This window comes from Arctopsyche grandis, chromosome 1 (assembly GCF_051622035.1).
Source record: "Arctopsyche grandis isolate Sample6627 chromosome 1, ASM5162203v2, whole genome shotgun sequence".
NCBI lineage: Eukaryota > Metazoa > Arthropoda > Insecta > Trichoptera > Hydropsychidae > Arctopsyche > Arctopsyche grandis.
Genome location: NC_135355.1, coordinates 25,204,929 through 25,230,629, shown reverse-complemented (window position 1 = coordinate 25,230,629; position 25,701 = coordinate 25,204,929). Strand labels below are relative to the sequence as shown.

The following is a 25,701-nucleotide window of genomic DNA, read 5'->3' as shown; positions in this document are numbered from 1 at the left end:
TCACCCACCAACAAAAATCAATATCATATTCGAATTCAGTGGGTCAAACTTAGTAAAGATTGGTTAGTCTCCGCTCTGGTAACTCAAAAACGTGATTTTTTGTTGCTCATTGTTATTTTTGTTAATAATACATATGTACATACATATATTCATATATTCCGTATCTACCAGTATTTAATGTTTTTCTTCTTTGTTTTTATTTAATTTTTTTCTCGGCTGTTATTAATCTTCGAAACTTTTTTGTGTCAATGTTATATACATATGTACATAAGTTGTAATGCTTTTTGGTTTGTGTTTTTTTTTTAAATAAATATGTATGTACATACATATAGGAATTTATCGATTTTACAAATGAGCCGTTATAATTGAAAGTGGCATACATCATATATTGTCAACGAAACCATTGATTTATTAAACAAATTAATAAAAAATTCGGAATTATTCTTGATTATGTAATAACTTTATTTTATACGTTTTAAATTAAAAAAAAATGTTTTTTGCACTTGGCCAATAATCAAGTTCCAATATTGTTTTATGGAAATGCATCAATTAAAAATATGTACCGCAAAAGTTATAAACGTGGTTCAATATACATATGTATGTACACAATTCAATGATAAAATTGATTTTCAAGCTGGAATAAAACAAAAAAAATAGCATTCAATATAATAATTTTTATTTCAAATTTTGGAAAATCAGTTTATTACAGAATTAGGTTTAATACGATTCAAGCGTTTTTTTGGAATAGCGATCAAGCTCAAATGCCCTCTATTTCCCACTGACGTTATAGGAGTCCATTTATCAGTCGAAGGATCGTATTGTTCGCAATCAGTCATCGTTGCACTTCCATTGCTTCCACCTAAAAAAAATGAAATAATATAATTCAATCCATTGTGCAATACTATTAAAGATCGTTGCTTACCTACCAATTAAAATTAAACTGTTGCCTATACTGCACATTCCTGAAGCGTATCTGGCTACACTGATGTTTGCAATCGCGGTCCAAGTATTTAATTTTGGATTGTATCTTTCAGCACTTAGAAAATTGGCTCGATTTGGACCGATTTGGACTCCACCGACAGCGTATATGAAACCTCCGAGAACAGCAACCTGTGAATTCAAAATAGTTATTTTATATAAATGTGTATACTTTCAATTAATTTTCTGCTATGATATCACTCACCGCAGGGCATCCTCGTTTGACAGTGGTCGGGGCGCATTTTCTCCATTTTCCTTTTTGGGGACAGTAGGCTTCGACGGCATCAAAACTGTACGCAGAATTGAATATACCACCGATGACGAACATTTCGTTTTCGAAAACAACACAACCAACCTCATGCCTCGCTGTTGGCATCGGGCTAACATTACTCCATTCCTTAGTCTTCGGATTGTATCTATTATATAATAGAGTTAACGATTTAATTACTTTTTTCCAATCATACAAGTGATTTGTATATAATATAATAATATTAAATACTATTCTTCATTTATGATATCAAAATGTTTAAGGAACATCGATAATGGCGCCTGAGATACATACACCCGACAAAGTTTCAGATTTTTTTTCATACCTCAGTAATTTGAAAAAATATCCCATGTGAGGTTTTTTAAATGTGAATTTATTTTGTTTATATGATAAAAAAAAAACTACCAAAGCGATGTCGAAATTAAAAAAAAACATTCGAAAATCGATATAAATCATGATTTTCACAAACTTTAATGCAGTGGTTCTTAGCTGGGAGTGCGCGCACCCCATGGGGTGCAAAAATGCATATCAAGAGGTGCGGGAGGAAAACTATTTAAATATTCGATGACATCGGCCAAGTTTTTTCGTGACGAAGGGGTTGGGGTAGCTACGAGTATAACTAAAATAATATAATTTATGGCTATCGCCTCAAGCTCTCTCCTCATTTCTCGCAAATAATAACGACAGTTTTCTCAGAATTTGCACACCAACGTCTTCACTGGTATACTGTTTACAATTGTTTTTACGACAGTGGCAGATAGCAAAAAACTATAGGTAGATTCTTGAAACTAGCATGTGTACACACACACACGAAATTTGGATTGCAAACGTTATCTACCATTTGAAAGCAGAAACAAATACATACTTAATTGTTCAGCGATTAAAGCCCGAATAGGATATAATGATCACACAAACGTAATAATTTTTTTCGCAAATTTTTGAAGTACATATTATTATTATTTTATACGTTCTTTCTAATTATCATTTGACCTTAGTAAACCCCACCATGTCAAAAAAATACCAATGGAAAGACTATTATGTTGGTTACGGATTCACTTGTACAACATAAAAATATGGTACCAACGACCTCAATGCATCTTATGTTCCAAAATGTTTTTTAACTGCAATCTTAAACCTTCAAAGTTGTAAGAACATTTCAACAATGTGCATGTGCATGGTGAAGGTGCAGGTCGTAGTCTGAAAATCTTGAAGAAAAAGAAGGCTCGATTTGATGCCAGTGGTATAATCACAAAATTATGTGGCGCAACAATAATTTAGCGCAAGTGTCCTATCGAGTAGCATTCGTATGCGCTAAGAAAAAAAGCTTGCAATAAAATTTTTCTAAATTAAAGATTCCAAGATTCATTTTTCAAGGGGGTGCGGGAACATATTATATGTTCAGATTCAAAGGGGTGCGGCTCACTGAAAATGGTAAGAACCACTGCTTTAATAGGTCGGTGGCAATTCAAATATATTTTTAAGAATTGTTATATTATTTTTTACGAACTTTGTGAAACGTCATTTTGCGGATTTTGCAGAACGTCTTTTCCACATTACGCTGTTTTCAATCTACCTTAATATACTATAGTAAATTTTATGATCAATTAAATATACTACTTACTTTTCAGCTGAATTGATGACATTTTGCCTAATGGAACCTCCAGCTACATATAAAATTCCTTCGATGACTGCCACAGCTGGACGATATCGAATCTCCCGCATAGGAGGCAATGAAGTCTTCGCACCATTTTTAATACTATAACTATCAACCTGTGACGATTAAAAATTTCGATTAATTAATAATAAAGATTTTTAAAAAAACCCGTTCATATAATTACATAAATATATTTACCGAGTTAAAGAACTGTTCATTTTCAAATCCACCCAACACTATAAATTCATCGTTTAAAACTACAGTACAGAAGTTTGCCAACGACGTATTTAAAGTCATGAACGGCGACCAAGCTTTCGTTTCCGGTTCATACATCTGGACAGAAGAGGCCGGCTGAAAGTTAAATGCGTTTAATTATTTAATTACTTAAAAATATAAAGTATAAATCGCATTATGATAGTATTGAACTCCATTATTATTCCAGTCTCCGACGGCCAAAGCGACGTTGACCAATTTTCTAGGTGTGTTCCTATGAGAATCAAGTTGTGCTCTTCTACTGGGTATGGTTTGCCATTGTATGGCTTGTGAAATAAGTCTAAAACAAGGATCCTTACGATCGCACATTGGGTCAGCCTCGTCGAAAAGTGTCTAAAATCATTTGTAAGTAAATTTATCTACATATTAAATCTCCGCACATTTTACATATACACATATATGTATAGTTGACAAATTGACATAGTGTTAAACCTCAGCAGGAAGCAATGGTAGTTTAACTAATTCGAGCAATGAATATAAATGTGGTTTTCTATTAGCATAATCGTGTTCTGTCCATCTTTTGACACCGTCGAAGACACATTTTTCCAGAGATACATTCAGGTCTTCACTTTTCAACATTTCTAATAATTGAGCATAATCCATTTGGAGGAATTCATCTGTCTTTGAAATCTTCAATGGAAAATATAAAGAAATTATAATTTTACAGAGGTTTATAGGTTTTATACAATTATATTTTATAGGGTTTATACAAAAATGGTTTTTGGTTTTGAATTTTCCAAAACACAAAGTTTACCCGATTTTCGATACGGATATGCTCAAACTTAAATCCAAACATTGACAGACTTAATAACATCTAAATATATGCTAAATTAGATCAGATTTAGTTTTTAATTAATTCTTTTTCAGATTTTTTTTTAATAAAGGTATCACGGATATTTGAGAATATCTGGTGTAGAAAATGAGCGGAATGGGCCACTGTTCAAAGAAGAGAATCTTTAAAAGTGACGTCTTCATATACATACATACGTATGTATGTATCTGTTTATAATAGATTGACATCTTCATGTATGATGAGTCGGGGTTTCTCAAATTAATCAATAATTAAGTTTAAATTTTATTTGAAAAAATAATAAATATATGCTAAGAAATAAAATGTAAAAAAACTGACTTTTTGTGGCTAAAAAACCGGTTTTCGAATGTTTCGAATTTATCTTAAAAACCAGATTTTAAAAATCGAAAATCCCTTACTAATAAGTATTACAAATTACATGAAATTGTAACTATCGAAATGAAGTACGCGTGTAAAAATACATACCTCCGTGAAATTATTGTACAAGAATTCATCTGCCATTTCTTTTAGATCTGAACAAAAGTACAAATTAGCAAGTTTCGCTATGCGAATGCAATTCTTATTGTCGATAATATTTTTCAGAAATTCACAGCATCCGTTCAAAAGTGACGGCATCTGAAGCACTCCAGCTACGTTCATTATTTTTTCTGCGGTATCCGTACGGAGTTCTGAAATTTGAATTAAATCAAATAATACAATTAACATTCAATCCAATGAGATTATGAAATAATAATAATAATAACCAATTTTTCCAGTGTAACAGTATTCAATGATTTGTTTCATTGCGTCCCAGTCAACGTTGTTAATAGTAACTTTTGTGCGTTGGTTTGTGCAGCAATTTTGATTTATGTTGATTTTGAAATAGTCACTGAAGGCGGCCATTACTATGCCGTGGACAGGATAGCTTAAAATTGAACGAAAAATTAGTATATTTGAACAACCTTTATAAAAAATTTTATAAAAAATAAAATACCTATGTGAGTTGACAGCCACTTCTACGTCACAAAAGCTCGGTTGCAACATCAGTTCGTACATTATGTCGAATCCTCGTTTTGCATGCTCGACATCGTCAAACATAGTTGTTGAGTGGTCACACATCTTATCTTCACGAAATAATTTTATATGTATGTATAGAATTTTTTTTAATAAATGTATATTATAATTTAATGATTGGCACTAAATTTGAATTACTGCAACTTGTATGTACTTATGTACATATGTATGTATGTATGTGCATATGTTTTAACCGACGCGGTGCAACTGAATCAAAATATGTGAATCTGTTTATTTCAAGTTTATTATTTATTTTGTTGTTTATTCGCGGTTAGAATCACCGCAGAATAACTTACGTTACTACTATGAAAATAACAAAAAAATATCGAAAATAAAATAATAGTTTGAGTTTTCTTCGAAACACAATTTTTAATCTTTTGATTCAGGTAAGATTATTAAAAATATATTTTAAATTTCACGATTCAAAACGAATATTGAAATCATCAGTAGGCTATGAGTTTTCTTTCGAATACTATATTTTAAAATATTTATAAATCGGAAGTTGAAAAATCTATGCCAGAAGTTTCAATTGTAATAATATGATAGACTTACATTTGTGAAATTATATTATTTGCATATATCATATTTATATAACAATGCTTAACATATGTATTTGTACGTACATATTTCTGACCAAACCACAAAAACATCCTTTTAGAGTGCAAAAATATCTTTATCAATGGAAGTGCAGCTGAGATAGATAATATAATAATAAAGGATACTTATGGTCATTATCAAAAAACCGCATTTATTCAATTCCGTGAATATTTTTTTCTAGTTTGAAAAATAAAAAAATAAAAAAAATTACTGTAATCATCGTTATAAAAAAATAAACAATAAATGCACTGTTATCAGATTTTAATTGTGAATGAAAATTAATTATGGAGTATTTTCAATAGAATGCGGTTATTATTGAACAACAGGGGTAAAAGTTGACCACTAGCTGCTATTGTTTTACAACCCCAAGCTTAGCATAGGTTGTTAGCAATTAAAAGCTGAAAGCTTATACAAACCAAACGAGAAAATTAGCTTCGCTTTAGAACTAGAGCATGAAAGTTTTGTTTCGAAAACCAAACGTTTTGCTAAAAATCATTCAATGACTGTATAGAGAATAAGAAAAACAATACACGAATGGGAATTGAATCTAGAAAAACTGGCAATATTTTTAATAAACAAAGATATGTACGATAGAAAACATGTTTACTTCCTTATCACTTCTTTTTTTTATGTTGATAGTAAAAATAATAAGTCAACACGTTTGAATACGGTTTGTATAATTTGGTGCGTCAATAATACAAGTTGGGTCTTAATAGTGAAAGTATCTATACATGTATGTACATATGTGATACTGTTGCTATCATTCAATTTTATGTTTTTTCAAATATATCAACCGTTATATTTGAAATTGAAAGAAATCCAATTTTCAGTTCCAAAAAAACTATTTCTATTTTACTTAATTCACAAAGTCTTATAACTTCTTTTAATTCGATAGTCCAGAATATCGGAAAAGCAGAATAATTTTTTTTTCTGTTTTTTTTAGTATTTTTAAGTATTGTTTAACTATTTTAAAGTATTTTTAAATATTGTTAAATTATTTGAAATATTTCTCGAGATGAAGAAAAGCCTATGCCTCTTTCAAATATCAAATCTCATTACATTATTATGCTAAATTTTCTCAGATAATTAAAATACAATGTGTGACACTACGGAAATTGCAGTAGATGAAGATCATTTGGTGAAAGTTTGGGGTATCATGTACGAATTCATGATGAAAAATAATTTATGTGACGTCGAAGTACAAGCCGATGGACAAAAGTAAGTTATATTTCAGTATTATAAATTATTTCTATGTATGTTTAAAATACTTAAAATCAAATTAAATATTTCGTATCAGATTTTGGTATCACTCTATTGTGTTGGCATCGAGTAGTGAACATTTAAATATTGAGTTCACTGAAGGTCAAAAAAATGAGCAAATAAAACAAATCAATATTCCAGATAAAAATGTAGTCGCTGTTCAAAGGGTATTTGAATTTTGTTATACAGGAAAAATTGGTAAAAAAATATATTTTTAAATATTTCAAGTTATCATACTAATAATAATAATGATTGATTGATTTTTTTTATTAATTTTAGAATTAAAAAAGGACAGTGTGAAAGATATTTTATCTGTAGCAAATTTTATAAGATTGAGACCAGTTATTAAAGTTTGTTTCCGCTTTATGCTTAATACTATCAACCTTGAAAATTGCTTAAGTTTATTCGAATTAGGTAAATTACATTCGTATGAATTACTAGAAACAAAAGCTTCCGAATTCATAGGACTACATTTTAAAGAAGTAAGTTGTCTTACAAATATAATAAATTATACCAATCAAGAATAATAATACTATATATCTGTCTTTCACGATAAAAGGTTTCAAGAAGTGCGAATTTTTTAACACTTGACATCATAATCTTGCGTAATTTGATTGAAATGGATAATATTGGAGTGAATTCTGAAAATGAAATATTTGCAGCCGTTAAAAGATGGATACAATATGATAATGATAATAGAAAGCAACACATAGAGTCACTAATGGAATTAGTCAGATTGGCCTTGCTACCATTACAGGTATATTTGTATTATATTTTAACTGCGTTGAATATAAATTGTCGATTTTTTAATATACATATTTATATTAAAAACTCATCATTTAATATACATACATACGATGATTTATACTTTCAGTATCTATTCAACGAAGTGCAGCCGTTTTGTAGTGGAAGTCTCAAATGTCAACAGTTGATATTGGAAGCTATACAATGGCAAACGATACCGACAAAAAGAGCACAATTAAGTTATCGAAGAACAAGACCACGATTTCCCTTAAAAACGATAATGATTGCTGGCGGTTGGAATGGAACTGTGCGTATGTGGGTTAAAATAACTTTAATTTATTATGATATATATTTGAAATTAAAATTATTTTTGCAGACGACACAGACCATAGAAATTTATAATGTGTCGACAGGTACTTGGAAAAAATATGCCGAAACTAGAATCGACAGAAATGGTAGTGGAGTTGGACTTATGGGCGATGAATTGATGTTCATTGGTGGGAAACATGACGCTGTAAATATTGTAAGAAACGTTTTATATACATACATATGTGCATAGATTAGTTACGGATGCGTGTGCATATAGTACAATAGTAATTGCAATTTTTATTAAATATAAAAAGGTCGAGAGTATTAATTTAATTACGGGAAAGAAGACCACTCTTCAACCACTTCAAAATGCTAGAGTTTTTCCAACGGTAATCGGAAAAGACGACAAATTTTACGTATTTGGAGGATCTTCTACTGCTTCTTTGACTGGTAGAATCGTAATGGACTCGGTAGAAATGTTAGTGAAATATTTTTTTAAAACATTTAGTCGTATACATAATGTAATAACTATATTTATATGTAATAGATGGAACTCTATTACGAAAATTTGGAGCTATGGCACTCCAATGATCACTGGCCGCTATGGTTGTGGAGGAGCATTACTTGGAAATGAATTCTTCGTTGTAGGAGGTGGTACTCATAAAGCCATGGATGTGGTAGAAGCTTATTGTTTCGCAACTGGAAAATGGAGACAATGTGCTTCAATGATTACTAAAAGATGTGTACCTGGAGTAAGTGATGGCCCACACCTACGATTTGGAATTCAACACGTATAATAATATAACATTTTTAACTATTAGGTTGCAACTTTGAATGGATATTTGTACGCAGTAGGTGGAATAGCATCTTTCGATCCTACTGACCAAAGGATCTCAAGTGTAGAACGATATGATCCTGTTACCGACACGTGGACAATTATATCAAATATTAGCAGTGGCCGTTATTCAGTTGGAGCAGGAGCATTGGGAAATGATCTAATAGTCATAGGTAATTTTTTTTGTGTTGCATTTATGTACACAAATATTATACATGTGTATGTTAGTCATCACATAACATAAGCATTGCAATCACGTAAACTGTGTACATATAACATAGTAGGGAATGCATTTGTAATTTGATATTATAAATTTACTATGGTGCGAATTTTGTCTTTAACCTTTTTTTTTGGAAGATTTTATTAGTGACTTGGAAAATAAACATCAAATGAAAAATAAGATATTGATATAAAAAGTTAGGCATAATATTTCGTCGATTTATATGAGAGATTAGATTTACTTCTGTTCTAACCTGCTCTTTAGAAATGCGAAACAAATATTTTTTAAATTCCAACTGCATGTACTAAAAAAAATAAAAACATATTAAATTTACAGGAGGAGCCGATGGAAGTGTCGCTTTAAGTTTAGTAGAGCTGTACGATGTGGGTCTAAATAAATGGAAGAATTTAGAATCGCCTTTAATACCAAGAGAATTGATGTGTGTATTGAACGTTCCTGTTAGCTATTTAGATCATACACTTGTGTAATTGTGTTTAAAATTTTAAAATAAATTATACAAAATAAATTTATTGTCATTATAATCATTTGCCTTTTTAAAGCACCAAATCCTATGGATATCTACATTAAAAAAATGTTTATGTTTGTTTAGTGTTTCGACTAGTGTGCTATAAGGTTCTACGACGAAGCATCTTCGGACAAAACGTCTAACGACACAACTTCTACGACAAAATGATTATATATACAAATAAAATTATATGTTTTTATTTTTTATTACATTTTATACCAGAAAGGCTTTACAGGTAAACCCCAATGCGCCTTCCTTACAATTCCCCAATGCAATTACAAACAATAAAGCATTTTTATTATGCAAGTCGCTGAATTACGAGACATCTATGAATTGTACATAATCATAATAAAATAGCGGTAACATAGTAGGCTGTAGATAGGATAAATTTTAGCCAATTTTTAATCGGGAACCGTTTCAACAATGAAATCAGAGAAAATTGGCAAACTCTGACATCAACCTGGAGTCACAAATATCCAGGTCTGACCAGCAGCACTACAGATATACTCAGAAAATTTCTTTTCAATCGAAGTCAGCTTATGGGATCGAACCCGGCGCAGTGTTGGGCAGAAGCTTAACGACCGAGCGACGGCGACGAAGACTTTATTTGAGGATATTTGAAATATTAATAAATAAATATTAGGTAAGCCAGTCGAGCCTACAATGTACATATGTAGGCTCGTCCGTGAGCATTATGTCGCGTAATCATTTTGTCCGTGAGCATTTTTTCCGTAACCGTTTAGTCGCGTAATAATTTTGTGGTCGAAGTTGTATCGTTAGACGCTGTGTTCGTAGACATTTCATCATGAAACCGTGCTATAATTAGCAGAAAAACCACAAAAGCAGTATGAATGACGTGAATAATCATAAAATGTACTATATTAATAAATATTTTTACTAATGTGTTTTAGTTTGGTGGCGACCTCTTAAAGTGAACATACATAGTTGAGATACATTAAGGCCTAATAGGGTAATAATAACATTGTTTAATATATACAAGTATAAAACCATTGGCTTTAAAAAAATTAACTTTTTTATGTTTGAAAAAATACTTCTGAATTGTTTGCCGTAGCATTGATTATGCAGCAACTTCGCTTAAAATTTAATTAGCAAATCTTCATTTTGCATATTTCATGAAATATTCCATTGGAATTTAAAACTTTCACCTTTAGATGAATAATATTTCAATATCAACAATATTTTTAATACTTCAGTATCATTATTTTATTTTTCTTAAATAGCAATTCTTGTAAAGTGTATTCAAATCAGATGTACGTATCATATGAACGTATGTACATTATACCAGTTCAAAATATTTAGATTTTCAAGATCATGTGTGACTCGGAGAAAATGGAAATGTTTAACAATTTTTATGACTCAAAATATACCCTGGATGGCATATATCAATTGATGTTAGAGCGGCAGTTCTGCGATGTTCAAATATCAATCAATGGAAATAAGTAAAAAAATAATTTGAGGGTTTTTTTTCGGAAAAAATAACCGTTCTGATTTTTCTTTAATATAATTCAGGACATACGCCCACAGTGTGATTTTGGCAGTATCGAGCGATTATTTTAAATCGAACCTTACCAAAAACAAAACGGACATGTATGAAATACATTTTGATGATGTTAACGAAGGAACGATGAAAGTGCTGATTGAGTATTGTTATACGAAAAGCATCAGTGGGTATTTTGCGTCACGAAACTTGGAATATTTACATTATACAACTAACGTAATATGATATTATTCCTTTGTAGAAATATACGAGGATAACGTTAAAAATATACTGAAATTGGCAGGTTTCCTACAAATAACTCCTGTAGTAGGCGCTTGCTGTCGTTTCTTAGCAAAATGTTTGAATACTAAAAATTGCTTTGAGATTATAAAGCTTTCAAAACTGCATTCTTCTCACCGTCTTGAACAGCAAGGTATGGATTTTGCAAAAGAACATTTCAAAGAGGTAATATTGTTTGCTTATATTATATATAGGTAATGTACATGAGATTTATTTAAGTTACATTTTATAAAATCTTGTAATTACTAGGTAATTCGTTCAGAAGATTTCGTCAAATTGGACTTGGACCAATTGGCAGAATTGATACATTGTGAAATTGATGTCTCTTCTGACGTGTGGTCTAGTGTAAAAAGATGGCTAGATTACGATTCAAAAGATCGAATGAAATATCTTTGCACACTTTTAAGTTTCACAAAACTCTCACTTATACCATCACAAGTATACCATGGGAATATTATCTCGGTATAATAAATATATTCGCATCGTCGTTGTCTATTTCAATTTAATTTCAGGTTTTTCTCAGTGAAATCTACCCGTTATGCAAAAATGACCCCACATGTGTAGGATTGGTATCAGACGTTGCTCGATGGCAAATCAAGTGTGGAGAAAAGTTGAATGTTGATTCCCAAGACCATGTTACTACAATGCTGGCCGTTGGTTCTTGGGATTTTTATGTTGGTTATGTTTTAAATACACATCCTTTGATATAAAATACGATTCAAAATTTATTAGAATGACGTATTTCTAATATTTAATTTAGCTGAATATTCAACGATGACTTTTTCATCGTGTTGTTGTCATGAAGCTATTTTTTATAATAGAAAAGTAAATTTTTTGCAATATAAAATTAATAAAAGAGATTTTTACACATTAAAGAAAATAAAATAAATTTTTAGAGTTCATCGATTGTTGAAATTTATGATCCCACGAAGAAAAATTGGTCAAAACTCGTTGACTTAAATCTTCAGAAGACTGCTTACAGTGTTGCGATTGTTGATGAAAACTTGTTGTTTATTGGAGGATACCATGGAGCAAAATACGTAAATGACGTGAGTGAAATATTATATTTAATATTACTTATTACAAACGTTAGTGTCTGAACAAAATAATTAAATATATGGCGTAAAATTTTTACAGCTAGAGAGTTATAACTTGAAAACTGGCGAACGGAAAACACTAAGTCCGATGAAAGAACCCCGTGAGCATCCCGCTGTTGCAGTTTTGGGAGATTTTTTGTATGCCTTTGGAGGTTATAGTCCCCAGAATGGTTTTCTTTCGACGACTGAAAGGTTTGATTACATGGCTATTTGTAATGAGTGTTGATATTTTTTAATAATCTCCATTGTTCTAGTTGAAATTCACTTTAAGGTATGATCTGAAGAATGATACTTGGATCAGTATGGGTTCTTTATCTATAGCCCGTCATGGATGCGGAGTTGCCGTATTAAACAACGAGATCTATTTAGTTGGAGGATGCACTGAAAAAGCAGTATCTGTGACTGAAGCTTTCAACCCAATTTCGGGAAAATGGAGAACGTGTGCGTCTATGAACATTAAGAGGATGTGGTTAGGGGTATGTGCTACGTATTGATTACTATTTTTATTAATTGAGATCAATATTTTCTCAATTTATTTTAATCAACAGTTAGCTGTGAGCAATGGCTATATATATGCAATTGGTGGCAGAAAAATTAACAGTAACATAACTAAAAAATACTCTAGCGTAGAACGGTATGATCCGATTGCCGACGAATGGAAATTTGTAGCTGATATAAGTTCTGAAAGATACGGAATTGGGGGAGGCGCTTTGGGTGGGAATATTTATGCAGTCGGTTTGTATTATCTTTTTTATTTTTGAATTTTAATTAAATATGAAATATTTTAAACTAACTTTTCGTCCTGAATTGTATATACATAGGTGGTGGTGATGGGAGTATACTTTTGACGACAGTAGAGGAATACGACGTGGACAAAAATGAATGGAATATAATGGCTTCGTTAAATTATCCGCGTGAAATAACAAATATTATATCGGTGCCTTGGAAGGTGTTGAAGAATCAAATCAAAATGTGATTTTTATGTCAATTAAGTTAAAAATTCAATGATGATTTTTAATTGAATTTGAATTACAATGTTGCGGATGTTGATGAAAATGAATGCTTATTAAAATGTTTAACTGAAAAATGTCTTTTTTTTTGAAAAGCTAAGAAATATATCCAACCTATAGAAAATTCGAATCAAAGTGTTTTAAAATAATGTATATGCATACATATGTACATATATACATACATACACATACATACGAGTATAGCCTTTATTAACAAAAAAACTTTGATATTGTTGCGTGGACGTGAAGAGGGGTTTCCAGGATCAGAGAGAAAGACGCAGTAGTGTTGTAGAAGTGGTTTATTAGGTCCGCACCCGTCGGATCTCCAGCTCGGAATGCTTTACAATTTGAGAGCGCCCAAAATTTATGTATACACATACATACATAATTGAGAGCCTATTGGTCAATGATTCACGCGATCCTATTGGCCGCAACATACGGCTCCTCTATACGTTGAGGCCATTGTGGCGCGAACGAGAGATCAGGTGATTAGCGCTCGTGAAGCATCGGCCCATGAGTGCCACCCACTTAATCTCTACGTTACAATATCACATATACATACATATACTAGGGTTGTACCCGATGACATATCATCGCATGGGTGACATCGCATCGCATCGGTCTAGCCTACGTACACATTATGTTGACTCTAAACGATTATTATAGTACGGCGAGCGTTATCTCAGACACACAGATACACATATGGAATAGCGAAATTATATATGTGATGATGATACATGTAGTACATATCAAACTTTAATATCATATCTGCTGCAAAAATATAAGTTGTTATCGTTTGTGTACAAGTATGAAAACCAAACCACAAAACCATGCATAGAAAAATAGTGTATGAATGCACATACCCGTACATATGTACATTGTACATATATACTGTAAAATTTGTGGCAATGTAGTTTTATTGAGACCTTTACAAGGTGAAGACGACTTCCTTTGAAAGTTAATAATTGGTTCGATTTTTCTGAAATTCAACATATAAGCCGTCATGAGCCATCCAATGAGAGCTGTAAAGTTTCACAATCCTCAACATTCCATATACATATTGGAGCGTTTACAGCAGATGAAGCTAAAGCGTCAATTTTGCGATGTTCAAATATCAATCAAGGGAAAGAAGTAATTATTAAATGAAAATATTAGGATGCATCACAATTAAATAATATTTTTTATTATATTTATATTCTATAAAATGCAAATTATAATATTTATAATCTTTAATAATGTAGGATTTACGCTCACAGTGCAGTGCTGACAGCATCAAGCGATCACTTCAAATCTCATCTCAACGAAAACAAAACTGACGTACAAGAATTAGTTTTCGATGACATAGATTCGACAAATATGAATATGCTTGTTGATTACTGCTATACTGGAAATATAGGTATCAAATTGTTGTGAATGTACAATTGAAGCACACATACGTACAAAAATTGCGTAGGTTAAATATTATATAATTATGAATTTTTATTGTAGAAATTTGTGAAAACAACGTAAAAGATTTGCTAAATTTAGCTGGATCGTTACAAATAGTTCCGATAGTTCGAGCTTGCTGTCATTTTTTAGAAGAATCGATTGATATAAAAAATTGTCTCGAAATCACAACTCTTGCAAAATTGTTCTCTTGTACAATCCTCGAGCACCTTGGCTTGGATTTTGCAAGAAATCATTTTAAAGAGGTATGTATTCATATGACGTGTGTTCACTTCGAATATAACAAAATAAAATATCATCTTTTTGTAAAAATTCCAGCTTGTTCGATCTAAAGATTTTGTTAAATTGGATTGTTCTCATGTGATTAGTTTGATAAAGTGTGAACTTGACGTTTCTTCTGAATTGGACGTCTGGTTGGGTGTTAAGAAGTGGTTGGAATACGATAGGGAAAATCGAATAGAGGATCTCTATCTAATTTTGACTTTCATAAAATTGCCACTTTTACCGAAAAAGGTGAAATTAATATGCGATTTTAATTTATATTTTATTGTAATGTATTTCAAAATGGAGTAAAATAATTAAATATTTCAGATCATAACCGATGAAATTCGTCCACTATGTGGACTCGAAGCGCAATGTGAACGCTTGATAGCAGAAGCTATACAATGGCAAAATATGTCCAACAAAAGGGTCAAAATCGAACCAAGAGAGCCAATTTCAACAATTCTTGCAGTTGGTGCTTGGACAGATTCAGTACATATTTTTTATTGAAATATTTTTTGTCTTTCGGGGTTATAATAATCATCCACATATGTACAATTGTTTTTCATATCACTTAAATTTTAGAGTTCGTCCATAGTTGAAATTTACAATCCGTCGAAAAAAAGTTGGTCAAAGTTTGCCGATTTGAAGATTGACAGACGAAATTACAGCGTTGTTCGAGTAGACGAGAATTTATTGCTGATCGGAGGATTCTCCGTGTCGGCAGGAATTCACAATAATGTGAGTAGAGTTTTTGATACAAAAGTGTGAGTGAATGTGTCTTAAACATCACAAAAACATTTGCAGGTAGAGAGTTTCAATTTAACGAGTGGTGAAAAGAAAGCTTTGCAAACGATGCAAGTGCCACGAGACCATCCTTTAGTTGCAGTTTTGGGAAAATTTCTCTATGCCGCAGGAGGAAGTAACCACACTGGTAATTTGGCGACTGTTGAAAGGTTTGATAGCACGCTATAAATGATATGAAGATGTTTCAGGAATATTTTTTTATTTAACTTTATTTTGGGGAAAGGTATGATCTTGAAAAGGATGTGTGGACGACCGTAGATTCCATGTCGACGGGTCGTAGCGGATGCGGAGTTGCCGTGTTGAATAACGAAATGTACGTGGTTGGAGGTTGGACAGGTGCGGCCTCATCTATAACGGAAGCTTTCAACCCAATTTCCGGAAAATGGAAACTGTGTGCATCGATGAACGTTAAGAGAATGTGGCCTGGGGTACGAGGTCGCTTTTGTGTGTTTTGGCTCGGTTCAATTTTAGATATATGTACATAACTCTGTGTACTTTGATTAATAGGTAGCCGCGATTGGTGGTCATATTTACACGATAGGTGGCAGACAATTAAACACTCACATAACTGAAAAGTTCTCCAGCGTGGAAAGATATGATCCGGTCGCAGATAAATGGACCTTTGTAGCTGATATCAGTTCGCCTAGATACGGAGTTGCGGGTGGTGCTTTGGGAGGAAATATTTTTGCAGTTGGTATGTGATCGAGATCAACCGAGTATTTAGCTGGAATTTTTACAATTAGTTATTTTTTTATTTTAATATTTAGGTGGTGCTAATGGAGTACAAGTTTTAACGACTGTCGAAGAATACGATGTCGATAAAAATGAATGGAAGATTACCGGACCATTGAATTCTTCGCGTGAAATTTCGAATATTGTATCAGTACCGTGGAAGATGATAAAGAATGTAAAATTTTGCTATTAAAAACTTTGTAATCATTGCTTATCCGATGTATATTTATAATTGATTTAAAAATAATAAATAATTGTTTAAATCCCTAAATTGTCATTTTTTTATCTCCAACTAAACATACATATATGTATATGTAACTATCCAAGTATTAAAATTAGTATACATGTTACAATTTAAGTGTATTTTTGGTTGTAATAACTGGCGTTTTAGGTCATTCATGTTCGAATACAAGTAGTACATTGTAACTCTACAAACGCAAATACAATTTCAACAATGTGCGCCAAGTGTAATATAACAGTTTAGTTTTGGCAGCTCTGATGTTTTTACGAATTTTTAGAATTCAATAATGTGTTAATAATTTAGGAATAAAGATAATGAGTACTACATATATTATGATGACTCTAAGAATGTGTTAAAAACAAAAATGTGACTTTCAAAATAAATTTACTAGCGAAGTGACGTTTTCACAAAAACCTAACCTCTCCATTTATCCTGGAACCAACTTTTAGTTGAGCTGTATTTTCAGTTGTGGTATATTTTTACCGGTTGGAATGTAATTCAACATATCAATCAACTCACGTGGGTTAGACGGAATATATTCCAACTAGTCATAATATATTACAACGGAAAATACATAATACTTTACAAATACTCAACTATACAAATGTTCGTTTTATAAAAAAAATATATTTGAATAAAATAGAAATTTCGTCAGTCACATATGCATAGAATTAAAAAAATATAAAGCTAAAATTAATATAATATCATATAGCCATAGTAAATGTTCTGTCGCTAATGTGTCTAACAAATTTGTTTGCTAGTGATAGAAAACTAGGGGGTTCAATCCTGATTGATGTGGCAAATATTTACTGTGTGGTTTCGGATAAAATATTTAATTCTATACCGTCTTTCATCGAAATCAGCAATTTTTTTCTGAATTGTTTTAGGGTATTTTCTTTAGATGTCTGTGTAAAAATATAAACGGTGTAAAAACGTTCATTATATTATAGACCTAAGATTTATGTATTTCACGACAGATTAATTACTGTTGAAAATTAGACAGATTATAAATAAACGAGGAAGACGTTCGAGAAAATGCGAGAATTTTTGTTCAATTACGAAAAATTAGTAACGATACAAGAAAAAGATAACATTATCTTAGAAAAAAAAATGCGTTTATTTTATATACAAACATAATTAAAACCACATCCCAAAACATACTTATATATGTACATATATGTAAATGAAATAGATTAAAATGAGATATTTAGCTAATGTGAAAAACAAACATGTTTGTACAGGCCAATATACGAAATGTCTAAATAAACAACAGGAATTGTCCAGAGTATCTTTATGTGGTTAAATATATGTATAATAATATAGAATAATTAATGTAAAAACGATAACCGCATTATAAAGAGGAGATTTCGAAAATATATTTATTTACTCGTATAAAAGTTACGGAAGGATGCGTAAGTACATATGTATGTAGAATGTTTAAATTGAGTAAACATCAATTTAGTTCGTTGTATTGATTTTTCACACAATAATTATAGCAGTGACAATGTGTGATTTGGGCAGAGTGGAATTGTTCAAGGATCTCCAGCATCCAATTTGGAATTTGGGCCGAATGTACGAGCTGATGCTAGGTCAACAATATTGTGATTTACGAATCAAATTCAACGGGGAAATGTGAGAGATCTTTGACAACAATCGTATTTTATTTTTAGAATTCGAATTTGATTTAATTTATTTTTCCAGTTGTGATGTACACTGTGTTGTGATGGCCGGATCTAGTGATTACTTCAAATTGAATGTTGATGGAAATTCTGCCGATATAAAAGAAATCGAAATTCAGAATGTGGACTCTGACGCTATGAAGAAATTGATTGAGTTTTGTTATACGGGAACTATAGGTTTAGAAATTTTATTCATTTTGAAATATTAGTTACACTAAATATGTAAGTTGTTTTTTTTATTATAGATATACGTGAAAATACGGCAAAAAGTATAATTTCGGCTGCATATTTGCTTCAATTGAACTCAGTAGTGGAAGCTTGTTGTAAATTTTTAGAGCCATCTATAAATTCCAGTAATTGTGTTGACGTTCTTGAACTCGGTAAAATGTATTGTCCAAACTTAGTAAAAGCTGGATTAAAGTATGCTCAAATTAATTTTGAAGAGGTAGTTCTTTTAGACGTAAAGTATGAAGATATGTATGTAGTTGAACTGTTGCTAATTTTTTTTTGTTTGGTTTGTATATTTAGGTAGTTCTTTCGGAAAATTTTGTAAAATTGGACGCTCAGACAATCACAGATCTTCTTAAGTCAGAATTGAACGTACTCTCAGAGATGGCAGTGCTATCTTGCGTCAAAAAATGGCATGCCCACGATCCTTCTCAAAGAACACGTCATCTGGGATCAATATTCGAGTTTGTGAAGCTGCCGCTTCTGCCACCGCAAGTTTTGTTGGACGAAGTGAAGCCCATGTGTGGTTTGGAAGCTCATTGCGAAGGCTTCGTGACCGAGGCTATACAGTGGCGAATTCTTCCCAGCAGAAAGAATCAGCTGAAATCTTTCAGAACTGAACCACGAAAACCGCTGTCGACGATTCTAGTCATTGGATCGTGGACAACCGCTGTAAGTAGAGTGCTTTTTCAAAGTACTAAAATATTTGCAAAAAAATCATTAATCAGTCGACGTCAAATTTAGGGATCTCCTTATGTGGAATTTTACGATTTTGTCAAGAAAGAATGGTCGACTGTGTTGAAATTCAAGTTTGAAAGACGACACTTCAGTGCCGTTTTGTTCGATGAAAAGTTGTTACTCATCGGTGGACTCATTAACTCCAGTTATACATATATGGTAGTTTAATGAAATTAACTTACGATATATGTAATTTACCGATTCAAATTTAACTTGCAATATAATTAGGTGGAGAGCTTCGATCTGAAAACTGGAATTCTAATGCCGATGACGCCATTGCAAACAAGTCGTGGATATGCAGCTACGGTTGTTTTGGGTAACTCCGTATACATCATTGGAGGTCGAGATATTGCAGGACCTCTTGACACTGTAGAAAGGCAAGTATATACCTATATATACCCGAGATATGTATATATGTAATATATGTACTATATACAACATCAATTCTCAACAGATGGAATTCAGAAACCGGCTCCTGGACTTACGTCACTCCTATGTCTACAGTTAGATACGGGTGTGGTGCGTCCACAATGGGCAATGAGATATTTGTAGTAGGGGGTTTCAATACGAATGCAATCGGTACTACTGAAGCATTTTGTCCTGGAATTGGAAAGTGGAGACAATGTGCTTCAATGCACGCCAAAAGGATGTGGCCTGGGGTAAGCCTTTGTATTTTGAACACACACAGTGGCGCAGGCCCCTAAGTAATAGCTCCTTATTGGAATGTTCGGGAAGAGGAAATATCTTAGAAAGAAAATAAAATTGTACAACATGTCATGATGAAAACGAAAAATTCCTTGACTACAGCCGAGTTTTGTAATAAAAACAGGGGTCGCGCCACCTGGTTCTTATAATATGATTTTAATATTGAATTAATGATTGTTTATTCTGTATTAGGTGGCTTCTGTTGGTGGTTATTTGTATGCCATAGGTGGTCGTGATAATAACACTCACACTGCTCTAAAGTACTCTAGCGTGGAACGATACGACCCAAATTTAGATAAGTGGTCCTTTGTAGCCAACATCAGCTCCCTTCGATACGGAGTTGCAGCCGGTGTTTTGAGAGGAAACCTAGTTGTCGTCGGTGAGATCCCGGATGCAAACAACACTTGAAATATGTTGAAATTCAAATAAACTCTTGAAAAAAAATTTTTTTCACTTTCAGGTGGCGCAACGGATTCCGACGCTTTGAATGATGTAGAAGAATACGACAGCGAAGCCAATCAGTGGAAAAGTCTTGCGCCGCTGAAGATTGGAAGAAAAGTTTCAAATATTATATCAATTCCTCTTAATCTCGTTAAAAAAATTAACCCCGGCAAACACATTACATAAAAAATAAAATTTGTTTCAAAATTATTGTTTTTTTTTTCTTTTGTGATGAATTTATCACTATCTGACGCATATCAAAATTTGTTTTCGATTGTATCGTATTATTTTGATAAAATTGTAGCTTTGAATTTTATATATATAGATGTGGTCACACTGACCGCTATCTTATCCTTGTGATAAGTACTTCTCAAACTGTAGATAGAACTGAAAAAAAATTTACATTGTAATAATAAATATTTCAGTAACTGTTTCAGTATGATAGGATTAATAGTATTCGAATTATCTACACAATATTTAGCACACACAGACATTTTTTCAGAAATCGATTCTGATCAAATCAGTCAAAATCTCAAGGCTAAATTTTCGTACGATCAAAAAATATCATATATTTTTTTATACTATGTATGTATGTATGTATGTATGTATACTTGCAAAATTAAGTAAAAATACAAAATTAATGTATTTTTCTATATGAATAATAATCAATGTATGAACTGTACATGTATAATAATGAATGTATTAACTAAAAATACAAAATGAATGAGTGCATGAAGGGGATCAAAAGAATAAAGACAATAACTTATCTAGAAGCCAAATTGAATCTTATAATCATTAAGTACCAATATCTATAATAATATTAACAACTATACGAAATGTTATATAATTAAAATTCATAAACAAAACACCGTCTGTTTCGAGGAAATAACTCAATTACTGTTTTAGAAGCGCTGTAAAATGTTACTTAGCAATTTCATAGTTATATTTTCGTAGACCATTTCGCAGTGTGGTTACAGAATCATTTCACGCGTTTTCCAGTCTAATTTCATTGAATAGCATACATTGTATAGTCGTGTTTTTTTCGTCGAAGTTTAAATGTGCGACTCAATTGCTCATGTTAAAATTATTCGCAATGAAAGACATTCTTCTGAGTGTTTGGAGCGAATGTATGAGCTAATGTCGAATGGGAAAATGTGCGATGTTTCATTGCTGTTCAACGGAATGAGGTTACTTTGAGATAATAACTTAAATATTATTAATTATATGATATGTATATTGGTTCAAAATTTATATTAAAATTTTAGACACAAAGTGCATAGTCTCGTTTTAGCGGGATGTAGTGATTATTTCAAATTTATGTTCATGGATGAATCGTCACCAAGAGAAATTCCAATTCAAAATGTAGATTCCGAAGCCACGCAAATAGTTTTGGAATATTGCTACACTGGAATTATAAGTAATAAAAATATTGCTTTTTAATATTGCTTTAATTCTATTGGAACATTTTCAAGCGTTTATTTTAAGTAGATTTGAATGAGAACACAGTGATGAACATACTATCAGTTGCTGCATTATTTCAATTACAAACATTGGTGGGAAGTTGCTTTGAGTTCATGAAGAATTTGATCAACATAAAAAACTGCATACAGTTTTTGAACGTCGCAAACTCACATTCTAACATGACTTTTCAAAGTTATGTATTCGATTACGTTAAAATGAATTTTGACGAAGTAAGCGAGATGTTTCATACATTGAACTATATCGAGCGTGAGTTTTTTCATTGTTTCGATCGATTTTTCACAGGTTTCTAAGTCTGGTGAATTTTTGGAAATTGAGATCAATCAATTAAAACGTGTGTTGGAAAGTGACTTTCTGAACGTCTCTTCAGAAGCCGTAGTTTTCAGCTGTGTTAAGCGATGGATAATGCACAAAGAAGATCGAAGTCAATACGTCATGCCATTGATGGAATGCATAAGATTGCCGTTTATTCCAAACGAAGTAAGTTCAATACATAATACAAAAGAAAGATAATTGCTTTTTTAAATCCTGATTTATTTCAGGCGATTTTCAACGAAGTTCAGCCGTTCTGTGGCACCTTGTCAAAGTGCCATCAGATGATAACAAATACTTTGCAATGGATATTATTGCCCAATAGTAAAACTTTGAAACCTTCACAGACGAAAGCCAGACAATCTGCAAACACTGTAATCATCGTTGGTTCGTTCAATCAAAACGTTTGTAGCCTAATATTATAATAAATCTAATACTAATGTTACAAAATGAGAAAAATACGAAATTATTGTATCTTAAATATGTGGTGTAAATTTTAATTGCTGTTATCATTTTTAGCGATCGTCGATTGTTGAAATTTTTGATCCCTTTAAAAACGAATGGATTTCACTGTTCGATATGAGTGTTGACAGACGAGCTTTCGGCGCGGTGCTATTGAACGATTTGCTCTTAATTATAGGTGGCTATCGTGGAGAAAAAGCTGTGAATACGGTCAGTAATTGCGAGCTTTAAAATGATGCAAATTTGTCTCATTTAAAAATAAAATATCATTTCAGGTGGAAAGTTACAATGTTAACACGAAAGTTAAGACGGTGTTACCTTCTCTACAAACTGCGAGAACTCACGTTCCAGCTGTGTATATTGGAGGCTTTGTATACATCGCTGGTGGTAGAGATGACCGTCGATCTCAGGCACATTTGACGGAAGATGAAGGACAGGATAAGCCTTTATCTACAATGGAAAGGTTGTACATTAGTAAAATAGGTTATTGATTTGATTGGATTATGCAAATGATGAGCGTTATGCGGTTTGAAGATGGGATCCTGATTCGAAGCTGTGGACTTTTTCTACGCCTATGATAACACCTAGAGAATGCTATGGAGTAGCTATTTTAGGAGATGAATTTTATACTGTTGGTGGTTGGGCTGGCGGCACAGCTTCTGGAGCTACAGAAGCGTTTTGCCCTGCGAACGGAAAATGGAGAAGTTGTTCTGCAATGCTGGTTAAAAGAAACTGGCCTGGAGTGAGTGGTTTTGTATTATTAATAAAATAATTTATTCTATAAGACTGCAAAACGATAGAGCTATTTTTAAAAATGTTTGTTTTTGCTAGTTACGAATGTTTTGTTGGAGGAGAAAGAAAGGTAAAAATATACGAGCGCTTATCATATGTATAAAAGCAACCAAGGATTTAATTTTATTATAGATAGCTGCTCTCAATGGATTTTTATATGCTCTTTGTGGTCGAAGCGGGTACAGTCCTAGTCTGATAACTTACTCTTCGCTTGAACGTTACGATCCTACACAAAACACCTGGTCTATTGTCGGGGAATTTCCCGAGCTACGGTATGCAGTTGGAATGGGAGCTTTTGGAAAAAACTTACTTGCCATCGGTGAAAAATTAGATTATGTTTTTCAAATTTAAATTTGAGAAAATATGCAACTAAAATTTTTAAATACACGTGTATGTGTTTCAGGAGGAGCAGTACCGAATAAAGGTTTGGTGGCAGATGTTCAAGAATATGACGTGAATTCTCGTCAATGGAAACGCGTTGCCAACGTTTTAAGTCCTCGTGAAGCAACGCATGTAATCTCTGTATCGATGAATTGGTTGAAATAAATAATTTAAAATGTACTCTTATTATTTTTTTTTGATATATGTACATACATATGTATGTAAGTGTTGAGAAAGAAATATGGTCACACCTGAAGCTTGACATACTTCATTGTATAAAGAGTAATTTAGAATTTAAGAATACTATATGTATTTTGAATTCAAATAAATCTTTAGTCAAATGTTAAATGGTGTTGGAACAAAATGAAAATGAAGTTAAAAAAACCAACGCTTTCCTGTATAAAATACAAAGTTTGGTTATATATAATTTTAATACAAAACTCTGACGGAAACTTCACCGGAGGCTGTTTCTGTACATTTTTAATAAAAATTTATTTCTTAGAAATATCTTGTTTCATTTGTATAATATGTATATGTAGATTGAAATATTTTGTTGATAATTTTTGTTTTTTCTTTAATTTAAATTTAACAAAAGCAAAATATTTACAATATACTAACAAAACATAATATAATATTGGGAAGTTTGAATTAATTCACAAAATGTTATTACTTATTTTAATTCGATATGTCTAGAATCTCGGAAAACTAGACTAAACGTATTACAGGCCATCAGCATTTTTTTATTACTAGCCTCTTCTTACTTCACTTTCGATTTTTTCGCCTGACGAAATTTGGGTTCTTATCTTAGGTTCTTTGCCATTTTGCTCGGTTTCGTCATCATTATATGTGGAAATGAAATCCGCTATTACGATGGTGAAAAATAATCGTAATAGACACGTTTGAAAATACTCCATCATCTTTCTCGGTGACTATTATCCACATTACCGCATTTGTACACACTGTTCCGATCGTTTTTTCCCTATTCTTTTTTTTGTTTATATTTTTACATACCTCTTATACAGTTCACATGGTTTTCGTGTGTGGTAATTTTTTATATCTCTTATCTCTTATCCGATCGTTTTCATACTTGAAAAATGACCAAAATGAGCCATATTGCTCATTTTGGTCATCAATATACGTTAATGTATCGTCTGCCATTACGTTGGAGATAAAATATCGTATACAACGCGTTTTAAAAACGGAGCCCGTAGACTTGCCTGACGTCTATTTAACGTCAACAAGCGTTGTCACTTATCTTGTAACCTGTTTGCCGTGATATGGCCATATCAGATTTTAATTGTTTAAACGCCTATAATTCACTCTATATTTTATATTTAGGTCACTCATATTGTTGTGAATGTTGATAGTGATATAAGCGATCGTCAGAAGATGCTGGCCGTACATTCGATTTTTATGACTACCTACGCTGCTAGCGGTACTTTCACAATACTTAGTTTTTCATTTTTTTTTATAATCTTTGTAAAAATCTGTTATTGGACTCGGATGTTACATATATTATATATTTACTATTTGTTTTTTATACATATCTATGTACATCCTGTTG

General features: G+C 32.0%; 6 protein-coding genes across 9 annotated transcripts; 5 read left to right on the top strand and 1 right to left on the bottom strand.

Annotated features, from left to right (window-relative positions):
• Positions 1 to 654: 654 nt before the first annotated feature.
• On the bottom strand, positions 655 to 7,953 carry LOC143909270 (kelch-like protein 1). 2 transcript variants are annotated; one of them, XM_077427296.1, is made up of 11 exons: positions 7,747 to 7,953; positions 4,958 to 5,087; positions 4,728 to 4,888; positions 4,450 to 4,652; positions 3,606 to 3,803; positions 3,327 to 3,506; positions 3,099 to 3,251; positions 2,868 to 3,016; positions 1,184 to 1,394; positions 927 to 1,110; positions 655 to 859 (listed from the first exon to the last, which is right to left on the bottom strand). In XM_077427296.1, exons 2-11 carry the CDS (start codon positions 5,080 to 5,082, stop codon positions 696 to 698), a joined length of 1,728 nt encoding a protein of 575 aa, XP_077283422.1. In that variant the 5' UTR covers positions 5,083 to 5,087; positions 7,747 to 7,953; the 3' UTR covers positions 655 to 695. The 2 variants fall into 2 exon arrangements, with proteins under 2 accessions (XP_077283422.1, XP_077283342.1); XM_077427216.1 differs by lacking the exon at positions 7,747 to 7,953 and having other exon boundaries at positions 4,958 to 5,482.
• Positions 6,307 to 9,542, top strand: LOC143909228 (kelch-like protein 26). Its single transcript, XM_077427146.1, has 11 exons — positions 6,307 to 6,367; positions 6,717 to 6,852; positions 6,932 to 7,092; positions 7,174 to 7,376; positions 7,454 to 7,651; positions 7,769 to 7,945; positions 8,015 to 8,161; positions 8,262 to 8,425; positions 8,495 to 8,699; positions 8,769 to 8,955; positions 9,339 to 9,542. Exons 2-11 carry the CDS (start codon positions 6,731 to 6,733, stop codon positions 9,488 to 9,490), a joined length of 1,716 nt encoding a protein of 571 aa, XP_077283272.1. The 5' UTR covers positions 6,307 to 6,367; positions 6,717 to 6,730; the 3' UTR covers positions 9,491 to 9,542.
• A 727-nt stretch (positions 9,543 to 10,269) lies between these two features.
• LOC143920302 (kelch-like protein 28) lies at positions 10,270 to 13,505 on the top strand. Of its 2 annotated transcripts, none has more exons than XM_077443128.1 (11): positions 10,270 to 10,498; positions 10,849 to 10,988; positions 11,059 to 11,213; positions 11,289 to 11,491; positions 11,576 to 11,764; positions 11,839 to 12,000; positions 12,223 to 12,375; positions 12,464 to 12,615; positions 12,695 to 12,899; positions 12,972 to 13,158; positions 13,245 to 13,505. In XM_077443128.1, exons 2-11 carry the CDS (start codon positions 10,861 to 10,863, stop codon positions 13,397 to 13,399), a joined length of 1,689 nt encoding a protein of 562 aa, XP_077299254.1. In that variant the 5' UTR covers positions 10,270 to 10,498; positions 10,849 to 10,860; the 3' UTR covers positions 13,400 to 13,505. The 2 variants fall into 2 exon arrangements, with proteins under 2 accessions (XP_077299254.1, XP_077299262.1); XM_077443136.1 differs by having other exon boundaries at positions 10,438 to 10,498; positions 10,770 to 10,988.
• A 772-nt stretch (positions 13,506 to 14,277) lies between these two features.
• Positions 14,278 to 16,947, top strand: LOC143909135 (kelch-like protein 26). Its single transcript, XM_077427069.1, has 10 exons — positions 14,278 to 14,564; positions 14,675 to 14,829; positions 14,922 to 15,124; positions 15,198 to 15,392; positions 15,471 to 15,632; positions 15,726 to 15,881; positions 15,948 to 16,096; positions 16,171 to 16,375; positions 16,455 to 16,641; positions 16,715 to 16,947. The coding sequence occupies exons 1-10, from the start codon at positions 14,437 to 14,439 to the stop codon at positions 16,870 to 16,872; spliced, it is 1,698 nt and encodes a 565-aa protein (XP_077283195.1). The 5' UTR covers positions 14,278 to 14,436; the 3' UTR covers positions 16,873 to 16,947.
• A 1,317-nt stretch (positions 16,948 to 18,264) lies between these two features.
• Positions 18,265 to 20,921, top strand: LOC143921198 (kelch-like protein 5). Its single transcript, XM_077444430.1, has 10 exons — positions 18,265 to 18,332; positions 18,417 to 18,552; positions 18,622 to 18,776; positions 18,845 to 19,044; positions 19,128 to 19,499; positions 19,572 to 19,724; positions 19,794 to 19,942; positions 20,020 to 20,224; positions 20,463 to 20,649; positions 20,731 to 20,921. Exons 1-10 carry the CDS (start codon positions 18,329 to 18,331, stop codon positions 20,895 to 20,897), a joined length of 1,728 nt encoding a protein of 575 aa, XP_077300556.1. The 5' UTR covers positions 18,265 to 18,328; the 3' UTR covers positions 20,898 to 20,921.
• Positions 20,922 to 21,647: 726 nt separating this feature from the next.
• On the top strand, positions 21,648 to 24,317 carry LOC143912814 (kelch-like protein 12). 2 transcript variants are annotated; one of them, XM_077432223.1, is made up of 10 exons: positions 21,648 to 21,898; positions 21,977 to 22,128; positions 22,200 to 22,402; positions 22,476 to 22,670; positions 22,733 to 22,906; positions 23,022 to 23,174; positions 23,240 to 23,427; positions 23,499 to 23,706; positions 23,889 to 24,075; positions 24,160 to 24,317. In XM_077432223.1, the coding sequence occupies exons 1-10, from the start codon at positions 21,768 to 21,770 to the stop codon at positions 24,300 to 24,302; spliced, it is 1,734 nt and encodes a 577-aa protein (XP_077288349.1). In that variant the 5' UTR covers positions 21,648 to 21,767; the 3' UTR covers positions 24,303 to 24,317. The 2 variants fall into 2 exon arrangements, with proteins under 2 accessions (XP_077288349.1, XP_077288338.1); XM_077432212.1 differs by having other exon boundaries at positions 21,654 to 21,898; positions 22,197 to 22,402; positions 24,160 to 24,316.
• Positions 24,318 to 25,701: the final 1,384 nt, after the last annotated feature.

What these genes read in the sequence shown, in the direction of transcription:
- LOC143909135 (XM_077427069.1), top strand. Translation starts at nt 14,437, where the DNA reads ATGAGCCATCCAATGAGAGCTGTAAAGTTTCACAATCCTCAACATTCC. An exon ending in ATATCAATCAAGGGAAAGAA is followed by an intron (nt 14,565 to 14,674) that starts GTAATTATTAAA and finishes TTAATAATGTAG; the next exon opens with GATTTACGCTCACAGTGCAG. An exon ending in AGGAAATATTTTTGCAGTTG is followed by an intron (nt 16,642 to 16,714) that starts GTATGTGATCGA and finishes TTTAATATTTAG; the next exon opens with GTGGTGCTAATGGAGTACAA.
- LOC143909228 (XM_077427146.1), top strand. Translation starts at nt 6,731, where the DNA reads ATGTGTGACACTACGGAAATTGCAGTAGATGAAGATCATTTGGTGAAA. An exon ending in TAGGACTACATTTTAAAGAA is followed by an intron (nt 7,377 to 7,453) that starts GTAAGTTGTCTT and finishes TCACGATAAAAG; the next exon opens with GTTTCAAGAAGTGCGAATTT. An exon ending in CTAAAAGATGTGTACCTGGA is followed by an intron (nt 8,700 to 8,768) that starts GTAAGTGATGGC and finishes TTTAACTATTAG; the next exon opens with GTTGCAACTTTGAATGGATA.
- LOC143920302 (XM_077443128.1), top strand. Translation starts at nt 10,861, where the DNA reads ATGTGTGACTCGGAGAAAATGGAAATGTTTAACAATTTTTATGACTCA. An exon ending in ATATCAATCAATGGAAATAA is followed by an intron (nt 10,989 to 11,058) that starts GTAAAAAAATAA and finishes AATATAATTCAG; the next exon opens with GACATACGCCCACAGTGTGA. An exon ending in TTAAGAGGATGTGGTTAGGG is followed by an intron (nt 12,900 to 12,971) that starts GTATGTGCTACG and finishes TTTAATCAACAG; the next exon opens with TTAGCTGTGAGCAATGGCTA.
- LOC143909270 (XM_077427296.1), bottom strand. Translation starts at nt 5,082, where the DNA reads ATGTGTGACCACTCAACAACTATGTTTGACGATGTCGAGCATGCAAAA. An exon ending in CTGTTACACTGGAAAAATTG is followed by an intron (nt 4,653 to 4,727) that starts GTTATTATTATT and finishes TTCAAATTTCAG; the next exon opens with AACTCCGTACGGATACCGCA. An exon ending in TCAAACGAGGATGCCCTGCG is followed by an intron (nt 1,111 to 1,183) that starts GTGAGTGATATC and finishes TTGAATTCACAG; the next exon opens with GTTGCTGTTCTCGGAGGTTT.
- LOC143921198 (XM_077444430.1), top strand. An exon ending in ATCAAATTCAACGGGGAAAT is followed by an intron (nt 18,553 to 18,621) that starts GTGAGAGATCTT and finishes TTATTTTTCCAG; the next exon opens with TTGTGATGTACACTGTGTTG. An exon ending in TTGGATCGTGGACAACCGCT is followed by an intron (nt 19,500 to 19,571) that starts GTAAGTAGAGTG and finishes CGTCAAATTTAG; the next exon opens with GGATCTCCTTATGTGGAATT.
- LOC143912814 (XM_077432212.1), top strand. Translation starts at nt 21,768, where the DNA reads ATGTGCGACTCAATTGCTCATGTTAAAATTATTCGCAATGAAAGACAT. An exon ending in TTGCTGTTCAACGGAATGAG is followed by an intron (nt 21,899 to 21,976) that starts GTTACTTTGAGA and finishes TTAAAATTTTAG; the next exon opens with ACACAAAGTGCATAGTCTCG. An exon ending in CCTTTATCTACAATGGAAAG is followed by an intron (nt 23,428 to 23,498) that starts GTTGTACATTAG and finishes TGCGGTTTGAAG; the next exon opens with ATGGGATCCTGATTCGAAGC.